A 13,702-nucleotide genomic window follows, 5' to 3' on the forward strand; every position below is an offset into this window, starting at 1 on the left:
AACATGTTTTGCTATGGAAGAACTGGTCATAAAGTGGCAAAAATCACTGAAGCTGGAGACTCATATCTCCCTCACTAGCTTTAAGCACCAGCTGTCAGAGCAGCTCACAGATCACTGCACCTGTACATAGCCCATCTGAAATAGCCCATCCCCATACTGTATTTATTTATTTATCTTGCTCCTTTGCACCCCGGTATCTCTACTTGCACATTCATCTTCTGCACATCTACCATTCCAGTGTTTAATTGCTATATTGTAATTACTCTGCCACCATGGCCTATTTATTGCCTTATCCTACCTCATTTGCACATACTGTATATAGACTTTTTCCACTGTATTATTGACTGTATGTTTGTTTATTCCATGTGTAACTTTGTTGTATGTGTCGAACTGCTTTGCTTTATCTTGGCCAGGTCACAGTTGCAAATGAGTACTTGTTCTCAACTAACCTACCTGGTTAAATAAATGTAAACTTTCAAATATCCCTTTGTTGACTGTTGCAGGGCGTTGTATCATCCTCCTTCAGCACCGGCCTGAACCCTAGCTGCCTTAAAGCTCTCTCCTGGCCCCTTACACTAAATCTGAATTTGTCCTGCTAGGTGACCTAAACTGGGACATGCTTAAACCATCTAACCAAGTCCTAAAGCAATGGGACTCCCTACATTTTTCTCAGATTATTACCAATCCCACAAGGTATGACTCCAAACACCCAGAAAAGGATACTCTCCTCAGTGTTATCCTCACAAATAATCCTGATAGGTACCAGTCTCTCCCTGCACAGAAGGTGATCCTATTCTGCTCAAACTCTGAATGCCAGGGCTCTCATGAAGTATTTACTTTTAGATTTCATTTGTATTGATGTCAGAGTGATTAGAGGGACAATAGAGTGCTGAGTACCGGCCGTTAGTAAGTTTGCTAGGCTACTAATGACAATCAGAGGCATCAGATGACTGTGGTCATGACTCCTGACTGCCAGTGTGGCTGTATTATACAGTCAGGTGATCACTGTTTTACAGCCTGTGTTCATAATGGCTGCTCAGTGAAACGTCCTGTCCTGATTTGTCATAGATGCTTGCTAAAAAACTTGAATGAGCAAGCCTTCCTTCATGACCTGGCCTCTGTATATTGGTATTAGAGGTCGACCGATTAATCTGAACGGCCGATTAATTAGGGCCGATTTCAAGTTTTCGTAACAATTGGAAATCTGTATTTTTGGACACCGATTTGGCTGATTTAAAAAATAAATAATAATTGTACACCTTTATTTATCCTTTATTTAACTAGGCAAGTCAGTTCAGAACACATTCTTATTTTCAATGACAGCCTAGGAACGGTGGGTTTAACTGCCTTGTCAGGGGCAGAATGACAGATTTTTACCTTGTCAGCCCGGGGATTCAATCTTGCAACCTTACAGTTAACTAGTTCAACACTCTAACCACCTGATTACATTGCACTCCATGAGGAGACTGCCTGTTACACGAATGCAGTAAGAAGCCAAGGTAAGTTGCTAGCTAGCATTAAACTTATCTTATAAAAAAACAATCAATCAATCATAATCACTAGTTATAACTACACATGGTTGATGATATTACTAGTTTAATCTAGCGTGTCCTGCGTTGCATATAATCGATGCGGTGCGTATTCACGAAAAAAGACCATCTTGCTTCAATGTGTAAACATCAATGCCTTTCTTAAAATCAATACACAAGTATATTGCCTGCTAACCTGGCTCGTTGTGAACTCTGTGAAGACTATTTCTTCCTAACAAAGACAGCCAATTTCGCCAAACGGGGGATGATTTAACAAAAGCACATTTGCGAAAAAAGCACAATCGTTGCACGACTATACCTAACCATAAACATCAATGCCATTCTTAAAATCAATACACAGAAGTATATATTTTTAAACCTGCATATTTTGCTAAAAGAAATCCAGGTTAGCAGGCAATATAAACCAGTTGAAATTGTGTCACTTCTCTTGCGTTCATTGCACGCAGAGTCCGTGTATATGCAACAGTTTGGGCCGCCTAATTTGACAGAATTTTACGTAATTATGACATAACATTGAAGGTTGTACAATGTAACATGAATATTTAGACTTATGGATGCCACCCATTAGATAAAATACGGAACGGTTCTGTATTTCACTGAAAGAATAAACGTCTTGTCTTCGAGATGATAGTTTCCGGATTCGACCATATTAATGACCTAAGGCTCGTATTTCTGTGTTATTATGTTATAATTAAGTCTATGACTTGATAGAGCAGTCTGACTGAGTGATGGTAGGCACCAGCAGGCTCGTAAGCATTCATTTAAACAGCACTTTCGTGCGTTTTGCCAGCAGCTTGTTGCTGTGCTTCAAGCATTGAGCTGTTTATGACTTCCAGCCTATCAACTCCCGAGATTAGGCTGGTGTAACCGATGTGAAATGGCTAGCTAGTTAGCGGGGTGCGCGCTAATAGCGTTTCAAACGTCACTCGCTCTGAGACTTGGAGTGGTTGTTCCCCTTGCCCTGCAAGGGCCGCGGCTTTTGTGGAGCGATGGGTAACGCTGCTTCGAGGGTGGCTGTTGTCGATGTGTTCCTGGTTAGAGCCCAGGTAGGGGCGAGGAGAGGGACGGAAGCTATACTGTTACACTGGCAATACCAAAGTGCCTATAAGAACATCCAATAGTCAAAGGTATATGAAATACAAATCGTATAGAGAGAAATTGTCCTGTAATTGCTACAACCTAAAACTTCTTACCTGGCAATATTGAAGACTCCTGTTAAAAGGAACCACCAGCTTTCATTTGTTCTGATGTTCTGAGCAAGGAACTTAAACGTTAGCTTTTTTACATGGCACATATTGCACTTTTACTTTCTTCTCCAACACTGCGTTTTTGCATTATTTAAACCTAATTGAACATGTTTCATTTTATTTGAGGCTAAACTGATTTGATTGATGTATTATATTAAGTTAAAATAAGTATTCATTCAGTATTGTTGTAATTGTCATTATTACAAATACTTTTTTTTAAAGTCGGCCGATTAATCGCTATCGGCTATTTTTGGTCCTCCAATAATCGGTATCGGCATTGAAAAATCATAATCGGTCGACCTCTAATTGGTATAGAATCAAATTGATCCTGTCTGTCGAAGAAGCTTGGACTTTCTTTTTTGATATCTTCAGTGAATTTGTTAACAAACACGCCTCCATAAAGAACATTTTAATTAAAACCGGTTCAGACCCTGCTTTGACCGTGATCTTGCAGAGTTACTCCACATCAAGAATTGCATTTGGCGAAAGGCTCGGCACACGCATATTCAGGCTGACTGGCTCTCATTCAGGTATATGAGAAATAAGTGCACTCAGGCTATCCGGAAGGCCAAAGTTAGATACTTCATATCCCTAAGAAGTTAATAAGGAGCAGTTCTCTCTCTCTCTCTCTCAGGGTTTAAACCCAAAAACTTCTGGAAAATGGTTAAAGACCTGGAGAATAAACCCTCCTCCACATAGCTGCTCATGTCCCTTAATGTTGTTGATGTGGTTTTTACTAACAAGGAGCACATGGCTGAGCTCTTTAATCACCACTTCATTAAGTCAGGATTCCTATTTGACTCAGCCATGCCTCCTTGCCCGTCCAACATTTCCTAATTTCCCACCCCTTCTCATGTGACTAAGCCCTAAAGCTCCTCCCTCTTTTCCCCCTGCCCCGCTACAAAGTTTCTCCCTGCAGGCGGTCACTGAGTCCGAGGAGCTAAAGGAGCTCCTTAAATTTGAGTCAGATGGTTTAGACCTTTTCTTCTTTAACCATTCTAGCGCAGGTGTTCCGCTAGCAGAACACCTCGACAACATTCCTCTGAAAAGGCAGCGCGCGAAATTCAAAAATATTTTTTTGAAATATTTGACTTTCACACATTAAGTCCAATACAGCAAATGAAAGATAAACATCTTGTTAATCTACCCATCGTGTCCGATTTAAAAAAAAATGCTTTAAAGCTAAAGCACAACATATGATTGTTAGATCACTGCCAAGTCAAAAAAACACACAGCCATTTTTCCAGCCAAAGATTGGAGTCACAAAAAGCAGAAATATAGATCAAATTAATCACTAACCTTTGATGATCTTCATCAGATGACACTCAGAGGACATCATGTTACACAATACATGTATGTTTTGTTCGATAATGTGCATATTTATATCCAAAAATCTCAGTTTACATTGGTGCCTTACGTGCAGTAATGTTTTGATTCCAAAACATCTGGTGATTTTAGCAGAAATACTCATAATAAACATTGATAAAAGATACTAGTGTTATTCACAGAATTAAAGATAGACTTCTCCTTAATGCAACTTCTGTGTCAGATTTACAGAAAAAGCATAATCTGAGAACGGCGCTCAGAACCCAAAACAGCCAGAGGAATTAGCTGCCAATTTGTAATCGAACAAAGTTATAAACAACACCATAAATATTTACTTGCCTTTGATGATCTTCGTCAGAAGGCACTCCCAGGAATCCCAGTTCGACAATAAATGACTGATTTGTTCCATAAAGTTCCATCATTTATTTCCAAATAGCCACTTGTTGTTAGCGTGTTCAGCCCAGTAATCCATCTTCATGAGGCGTGAGCATTTCATCCAGACAGAAACTCAAAGTTCCGTTACAGTCCTTTAGAAACATGGCAAACGATGTATGGAATCAATCTTTAGGGTGTTTTTAACATAAAACATCAATAATGTTCCAACCGGAGAATTCCTTTGTCTTCAGAAAAGGCACTGGAACGAGAGGTAACTCTGTCGGGAGCGCGCATCATGAGACCGAGGCACAATGCCAGACCACTGACTCAAACAGGTCTCATGAGCCCCTCCTTTATAGTAGAATCCTCATTCAAGTTTCAAAAGACAGTTGACATCTAGTGGAAGCCCTAGGAAGTGTAACCTCATCCATATCTCAATGTGTACTTGGTAGGCAAAGCTTTGAAAAACTACAAACCTCAGATGTCCCACTTGGATTTTTCTCAGGTTTTTGCCTGCCATATGAGTTCTGTTATACTTACAGACATCATTCAAACAATTTTAGGCCCATCTCTGACCTTGTTAACCTGTCTCTCCTCTCTGGGGAGCATCCCATTGCTTGTAAAGCAGCCACGGTTAGTCCTTAATTTAAAGGGGGAGATCAAGCTGACCTTAACTGTTATAGGCCAATTTCTATTTTGCCCTGTTTATCAAAGTATTGGGAAAAATTGTCAATAATCAACTGACAGGCTTTCTTGATGTCTATAGTATTCTCTCTGGTATGCAATCTGGTTTCCGCTCTGGTTATGGATGTGTCACTGCAACCTTAAAGGTCCTCAATGATGTCACCATTGCCCTTGATTCTAAGCAATGTTGTGCTGCTATTTTTTTATTGACTTGGCCAAAGCTTTTGATACAGTAGACCATTCCATTCTTGTGGGCCGGCTAAGGAGTATTGGTGTCTCTGAAGGGTCTTTGGCCTGGTTTTCTAACTACCTCAGAGTCCAGTGTATAAAGTCAGAACATCTTCTGTCTCAGCCACTGCCTGTCACCAAGGGTGTATCCCAAGGGTCGATCCTAGGCTGCACGCCTAGGATCATCAACAACATAGCTCAGGCAGTAGGAAGCTCTCTCTCTCCATTTATATTCAGATGATAGTCTTATACCCAACTGGCCCCTCCCCGGATTTTGTGTTCGGCAGGTAAGGATGCTCTCTAGCGGCTAGATGTTCTTTACCATTCGGTCATCAGATTTGCCACCAATGCTCCTTATAGGACACATCACTGCACTCTATACACTTCTGTAAACTGGTCATCTCTGTATACACATGGCAAGACCCACTGGTTGTTTCTTATTTAGAAAGGCCCTCACTCCCTTCTAAGATGGTTATCTATGATATACTGCAGCCCTCATCCTCCACATACAACACCAGTTTTATCTCAATCTCTTCATTCAAAGTCTCAATCACAGACACTCTTACTGACAGTTGTGGCTGCTTTGTGTGATGTATTGTTGTCAAACCTTCTTGTCCTTTGTGCTGTTGTCTGTGCCCAACAATGTTTGTACCCTGTTTTGTGCAACTACCATGTTGTGCTGCTGCCATGTTGTGCTGCTGCCAACACTGCTTACAGTGTTGTCAAACTATGTCATTGTTTATTGAGGACCTTTTTTTATTAAAATGTTCCTTTTTTGAACCTTTATTGCCTTATCAATTATCAAAAAGTCCATGAACTCATATTTGCATAAGTTGTAGCTTAGACCCTATTTCATATCATCTGAGGTTTTTGTGTTGAGACACATCGTACTCTTAAATAAAGGGTGGGTGTCATTTCAATCATCGCAATAGGATAGGTCCATTCTATTAATTATTTCAGACCACTGCAATTTACACCATTGGTCTTGGGCGATATACCATTTACCGGTGGTATTTTGAAATACAGACGGTATGATTTTCAATACCGTCCCCTCCTTGAATGTTTTGGCATTCAGGTCCAAAAAGCTAAGCTAACATTTAAGGTCCTTGCTCAGAACATGAGAACATATGAAAGCTGGTGGTTAAATATTCCCAGTTAAGATGTTTTAGGTTGTAGTTATTATAGGAATTCTGACATGTCGACTATTTCTCTCTATACCATTTGTATTTCATATACCTTTTACTATTGGATGTTCTTATAGGCACTTTAGTATTGCCAGCTTAATCTCGGAGTTGATAGGCTTGAAGTCATCAACAGCGCTGTGAATCAAGCATTGCTAAGAGCTGCTGGCAAACGCAGTAAAGTGCTGTTTGAATGAATGCTTACGAGCCTGCTCCTGCCTATCACCGCTCAGTCAGACTGCTCTATCAAATCATAGACTTAATTATAATATAATAAACACAGAAATACGAGCCTTTGGTCATTAATATGGTCAAATCCGGAAACTATAATTTCGAAAACAAAACGTTTATTCTTTCAGTGAAATACGGAACCTTTCCATAATCTTTCGGACGGGTGACAACCCAAAGTCTAAATTTTGCTGGTACATTGCACAATCTTTAATGTTATGTCATAATTATGTAAAATTATGGCAAATTAGTTCGCAACGAGCCAGGCTGCCCAAACTGTTGAATAAGTTTAATACTCTGCTTGCACTGAACGCAAGATAAGTGACACAATTTCCCTAGTTAATATTGCCCGCTAACATGAATTTCTTTTAACTAAATATGCAGGTTTAAAAAATATATACTTCTGTGTATTGATTTTATGGATGTTTATGGTTAGGTACATTCGTGCAACGATTGTGCTTTTTTCGCAAATGCGCTTTTGTTAAATCATCAGCCGTTTGGCGAAGTAGGCTGTGATTCGATGATAAATTAACAGCCACTATATTGATTATATGCAACGCAGGACAAGCTAGTTAACCTAGTAATATCATCAACCATGTGTAGTTAACTAGTGATTATGTGAAGATTGATTGTTTTTTATAAGCTAAGTTTAATACTAGCAAGCAACTTACCTTGGCTCCTTGCAGCCACAAGGTCCTTTTGATGCTGCACTCGGGTAACAGGTGGTCAGCCTGCTGTGCAGTTTCCTCGTGGATTGCTATGTAACCGGCGTCCAAAAAGGCCTATTACCAATTATGAAAACTTGAAATCGGCCCTAATTAATCGTCTGACCTCTAATTGAGACATCAAGTGGTTTGTGATGATGTGGCTCAGTTGGTAGAGCATGGCACTTGCAATGCTAGGGTGGTGGGTTCGATTCCCACGGGGGACCAGTATGAAAATGTATGCACTCACTACTGTAAGTTGCTCTGGATAAGAGCATCTACTAAAATGTAATCGGAATGAAATGGCCTTTTAAGTTTTCAGATATTCCAAACTTCTTCCATTTAAGAATGATGGAGGTGACTGTGTTCTTGGGGACCTTCAATGCCACGTCCATTTTTTTCATACCCTTCCGCAGATATGTGCCTCGACACAATCCTGTCTCGTAGCTCTACGAACAATTCCTTCGACCTCGTGGCTTGGTTTTTGCTCTGACATGCACTGTCAACTGTGGTACCTTTATATAGACTTTATATAGTGTGTGCCTTTCCAAATCATGTCCAATCAATTGAATTTAGCACATGTGGACTCCAATAAAGTTGTAGAAACATGTCAAGGACAATCAATGGAAACAGGATGCACCTGAGCTTAATTTCGAGACTCTTAGCAAAGTGTCTGAATACTTACGTGAATAAATTGTTTTTTATTTATAATACATTTGCAAAAAAATTCTAAACCTGTTATCGCTTTGTCACTATGGGTTATTGTGTGTAGATTGCTGAGGATTGTTTTGTATTTAATCCATTTTAGAATAAGGCTGTAACATAACAAAATGTGGAAAATGTCAAGGGGTCTGAATACTTTCCAAATGCACTGGTGTAAGTACAACAGATTCATCAGTAGGTGATTATAGTGAACTGAGAGGGGTTCACTTTCCATTGAGATAGTATGCTGGGAACTGTTTCACTAAATTGTTGTTGTTTGATTGTTTCTCTGCCTGAAGTTGATGAGCACAGTTTTCTTTAGAGTCCCATACAGAGAGAGGAAACTCAGAGAGAGGAGCTTGTGGAGGAAGAGACTCACGGACAGAGAGTGTGTCATGCAGAGAAAGCGAGATGGGCTCAGTGTGCCAAGTCATCAGTGTGGTGTTGTAGTATCAAACGAATGCCTCTCTGCCTGACTGTGCTACTGCTTCCCCATAGGTACGGGAAGATGTCCTCAACTCACTAAACAACAACTTCCTCCAAACACTAAACCAAGCCTGGAACGACCACCAGACAGCCATGGTCATGATCAGAGACATCCTCATGTACATGGTGAGTGGCACCACCAGCTACCAGAGCCATGTATTTAGAGAGTTATATTTTAATTCTAGACATACATAGCATTATTTTAATATTCCCCATTTTAAATTAATGGGGTGCTAACATGGCTGCCATAGTATTGTAGGGTCATGTAAATGCATAATTATGCAGACACCTCAATGTCCAAACTCTCTAAATACATGGCTCTGACAGCTACAAGGTGCAGTCGTAAACCAGGGATGTTTTACAAAAAACAAACATGTTTTTGGTATTTTGTTCATTCATGTTGTTCCAGTCAGCAGATACGTTTTCAAGATACAGCAAAATCTAAAAGTGATCAATCACACTTTTAGAAAACGTAACTGCTGACATGCACAATTTGTGCTTATCAGACGTGCACACTTCTTAGTTATTAGGATTTGACTGTATTTCTCAATACAGTGTCATCTCGTAACCCTCCCTTGGACTGGTAATGCATTGCTTCCTGGCTGCAGGTCTCAAACGCGCTACGGGGTGAGGTACAGATCTGAGATCAGCTTCCCATCCACTAATCCTAAACATAACCATTAGTGGGGGAAATGCAAAACTTGCCCAAGATCAGCCTTGAATGACAAAGCTTCACCCTCTCTTTCTCTTGTTTCCCAGGACCGGGTGTATGTGCAGCAGAACAATGTGGAGAACGTCTATAACCTGGGCCTGATCATCTTCAGAGACCAGGTGGTGCGCTACGGCTGCATCCGAGACCACCTCCGACAGACCCTCCTGGACATGATCGCACGAGAGAGGAAGGGCGAAGTGGTGGACAGGTATAATAATATGACCCGTCTATACACAGGTCCCGTTCGACTTCTTCTTTAAAAGTGTACAAACTCCTAGGTTCGTTGAAGGGATCACTGAAATGACTTGACAAGTGTAATCACTGGAAATGACTGGAAGCCATGCGGCGGAAAGCTTGTGTTCATCTGTCCAGTCATGTCTAAGCATCGACTGTTTGAAGGGAGGAGGGAAGGATGCACTTTGAATGAATTCAAACAGAGCCACAGTTTCTGAGCTGAAGGAAGCAGTGTTTTTCCCGATGAAGAAAACCACAACCGTATTTCATTGTGCTCTTTGTTGAATTTAAAAAGTATCTGATAGTTTTTGAGCTGACCCAGACCTAAATGATATCCTATACACTGAGCGTACAAAACATTAGGAGTTGCACCCCCCTTTTCTCTCAGAACAGCCTCAATTCATCGGGGCATGGACTCTTCAATGTGTTGAAAGTGTTCCACAGAGATAGATGCTGGCTCATGTTGACCCCAATGCTTCCCACAGTTGTCAAGTTAACCTGACCCTGTCTGTCTGTCTCTCTGTCTCTCTCGCTCTCTCTCAGGGGGGCGATCAGAAATGCCTGCCAGATGTTAATGATCTTAGGCCTTGAAGGGAGGTCGGTTTACGAAGAGGACTTTGAGGCCCCGTTTTTAGAAATGTCTGCAGAGTTCTTCCAGGTTTGTAAGAATCCCCTCCCCACCACATCTATCCATACATTTCATTCGCATCAATGCTATATGTCATGCACGTTGACTTGCATTGATATTTGTTGTTTGCCTACTATTATCATATTATGTACATCATGTGTATGCCCTCTGTCACCCAAGGCGCTCCTAACCCCGTGTTTGTTTGCCCGCCCAGATGGAAAGTCAAAAGTTTTTGGCGGAGAACAGCGCAAGCGTGTACATAAAGAAAGTGGAGGCGCGGATAAACGAGGAGATCGAGCGCGTGCTGCACTGCCTAGACAAGACGACAGAAGAGCCCATTGTGAAGGTGGTGGAGCGGGGGCTCATCTCCAAGCACATGAAGACCATCGTGGAAATGGAGAACTCGGGCCTCGTCCACATGCTCAAGAACGGAAAGACAGAGGGTCAGTTTGCCACACTAGTACTACTCCAGTCCCAGCTATACTTTGCATCCCAAATGGCACCTTATTACATATGCAGTGAAATACCTTTGACAGGGCCGATAGGGCTGGGGCGGCAGGGTAGCCTAGTGGTTAGAGCGTTGGACTAGTAACCGGAAGCCTAGTGGACTAGTAACCGGAAGCCTAGTGGTTAGAGCGTTGGACTAGTAACCGGAAGGTTGTGAGTTCAAACCCCCGAGCTGACAAGGTACAAATCTGTCGTTCTGCCCCTGAACAGGCAGTTAACCCACTGTTCCCAGGCCGTCATTGAAAATAAGAATGTGTTCTTAACTGACTTGCCTGGTTAAATAAAGGTCAAATTAAAAAAATATATATATATAGGTCATAGGGTGCCATTTGGGACACCAGACTTTTTTCTTTTTTCATGAAAGGGATATTTCACCCCGATGTTAGTGTCAGACATTTGCATACATCTTGAGTTCTTTTGCAGAGCAGAATAATTGAGTAATGTACATTGTGTGAATATGTGTTGTTATCGTGTGCATACTTGGCACCACCCGTGCCATTGTTTTGATATCAATGTCAGCAATTCTATATTTATGGTGAAAGATATTGGTGGGTGGTCTTTGGATACTAATGTGTTTGTACTGATGTGTGTGCCCGTGTGCGTGCGTGCATGCGTGAACACAGACCTGGCGTGTATGTATAAGCTCTTTAGCAGAGTGCCAAACGGACTGAAGACCATGTGTGAGTGCATGAGCTCCTATCTCCGCGAGCAGGGCAAGGCGCTGGTGTCAGAGGAGGGCGAGGGCAAAAACCCTGTGGATTACATCCAGGTAATTTACACCGGAAGTGACATCATTGGCAGGGGGTCCACAAAAAAATTATCTGGCTACATTCCCATTCTCCCAAAGTGTGCATTTCCACACTCCCTGGTCATGGATTTAACAATAGGGGAAACTCCAGTGAATGCTTATACTGATTCAATGCTTTTAAATCCACTGTTGGGATGCAATTTCTGTTGTTTATACTCCATATTGCCACTAGATACAAAAGCATGTAGTAAGTGCCATTGCTTTCCAATAATGTCATGTGTTCTTCCTTCCTCTGGTTTTTGTTCTCTGCAGGGTCTGTTGGATCTGAAGTCTCGTTTCGACCGCTTCCTTCTAGAGTCGTTCAACAACGACCGGCTCTTCAAGCAGACCATCGCAGGGGACTTTGAATACTTCCTCAACCTCAACTCGCGCTCCCCCGAGTACCTCTCCTTGTTCATCGACGACAAGCTGAAGAAAGGCGTAAAAGGAGTGAGTCGTTTTCTGATGTAATGGGGAGGAACGTTCCTCTCCTCAGAGCACACAGACTGCGTCCCTAAATGACACCATATTCTCTATACAGTGCTCTACTTTTAACCAGAGCCCGATGGCACCATATTCACTACATAGTGCCCTACTTTTCACCAGGGCCCAATATAAGGAATAGGTGCCATTTGATTGTGACACATATTTGGTTGTGTTTCTGATTATTTTGTGCCCAGTAGAAATGAATGGTAAATAATGTATTGTGTCATTTTGGAGTCACTTTTATTGTAAATAAGAATATAATATATTTCTAAACACTTCTACATTAATTTGGATGCTACCATGATTACAGTTAATCTGGAATGAATTGTGAATAATTATGAGTGAGAAGGTTATACGCACAAATATGACAATACATTATTTACCATTAATTTCTACTGGGCACAAAATAACCTGAAACACAACCAAATATAACAGAAAATGCATCCAACACATTTGTAGAGTAACACGCTTGATATAGTCATTGCATGCAATGAATATGGGACCGAATACTACACTTTTTACTACTTTAATACACATAAGTGAATTTGTCCCAATACTTTTGGTCGCCTAAAATGCACAAAAAGTGATGTAATTTCTTAACGGTTCACCTGATATGGATGAAAATTACCTAAAATGAAAGCTGACGGACTCCACTTTAACCTCAGTCATTGTATCATTTCAAATTCAAAGTGCTGGAGTACAGAGCCAAAGCAACCACACACGGGTCACTGTCCCTTTACTTTTGGAGCTCACTGTATAAGGAGTTCAATATATTTGATTAAATCAGTGTTTCAAATGTAATCATTTAAAGTGTGTATGTGTGGTCGTGTAACACTCGCTGTCCTCTCGTTCTGTGTGTGTGTAGTTGACGGAGCAGGAGGTGGAGTCGATCCTGGACAAGGCCATGGTGCTCTTCAGGTTCATGCAGGAGAAGGATGTGTTTGAGAGGTACTACAAACAGCACCTGGCCAGGAGGCTGCTCACCAACAAGAGCGTCTCGGACGACTCGGAGAAGAACATGATCTCTAAACTCAAGGTGAGGAAACAGGATGAGGAAGAGCAGTTTCTTAAGATCTTCCATCCATTAACAGATTCATCAACTGTTTGTTTCAGATATACAGTGCATTCGGAAAGTATTCAGACCCCTTGACTTTTTCCACATCTTGTGACCTTAGTCTTATTCTAAAAGGAATGGAAGTAATTTTTTCAAATTTATTACAAATAAAAAACAGATATCACATATACATTAGCATCCAGACCCTTTACTCAGTACTTTGTTGAAGCACCTTTGGCAGCAATTACAGCCTTGAGTCTTCTTGGATGTGACGCTACAAGCTTGGCACAACTGTATTTGGAGAGTTTCTCCCATTCTTCTCTGCAGATCCTCTCAAGCTCTGTCAGGTTGGATGGGGAGCGTCGCTGGATAGCTATTTTCAGGTCTCTGAAGAGATGTTGTCTCTGGCTGGGCCACTCAAGGACATTCAGAGACTTGTCCCGAAGCCACTCCAGCGTTGTCTTGGCTGTGTGCTTAGGGTCGTTGTCTGGTTAGAGGTGAACCTTTGCCCCCAGTCTGAGGTTGGTGAAGGTTTTCTCTATACTTTGCTCTGTTTATCTTTCCCTCGATCCTGACTAGTCTC

The 13,702-nt window shown here is 41.4% G+C and overlaps 1 protein-coding gene across 2 annotated transcripts in view; it reads left to right on the forward strand.

Annotated features, from left to right (window-relative positions):
- Positions 1-13,702, forward strand: part of LOC112266701 (cullin-3) — a 28,557-nt gene that overhangs the window by 6,914 nt on the left and 7,941 nt on the right. The window contains exons 3-10 of one of the 2 annotated variants that reach the window (XM_024444404.2): positions 8,724-8,837; positions 9,267-9,338; positions 9,471-9,631; positions 10,201-10,315; positions 10,500-10,728; positions 11,416-11,561; positions 11,853-12,029; positions 12,931-13,101. In XM_024444404.2, the coding sequence (XP_024300172.1) occupies positions 8,724-8,837; positions 9,267-9,338; positions 9,471-9,631; positions 10,201-10,315; positions 10,500-10,728; positions 11,416-11,561; positions 11,853-12,029; positions 12,931-13,101 (1,185 nt within the window). The remainder of the gene's footprint in view (positions 1-8,723; positions 8,838-9,266; positions 9,339-9,470; positions 9,632-10,200; positions 10,316-10,499; positions 10,729-11,415; positions 11,562-11,852; positions 12,030-12,930; positions 13,102-13,702) is intronic. The other variant, XM_024444405.2, reaches the window with a different exon arrangement.

This window comes from Oncorhynchus tshawytscha, linkage group LG14 (assembly GCF_018296145.1).
Source record: "Oncorhynchus tshawytscha isolate Ot180627B linkage group LG14, Otsh_v2.0, whole genome shotgun sequence".
Classification (NCBI taxonomy): domain Eukaryota; kingdom Metazoa; phylum Chordata; class Actinopteri; order Salmoniformes; family Salmonidae; genus Oncorhynchus; species Oncorhynchus tshawytscha.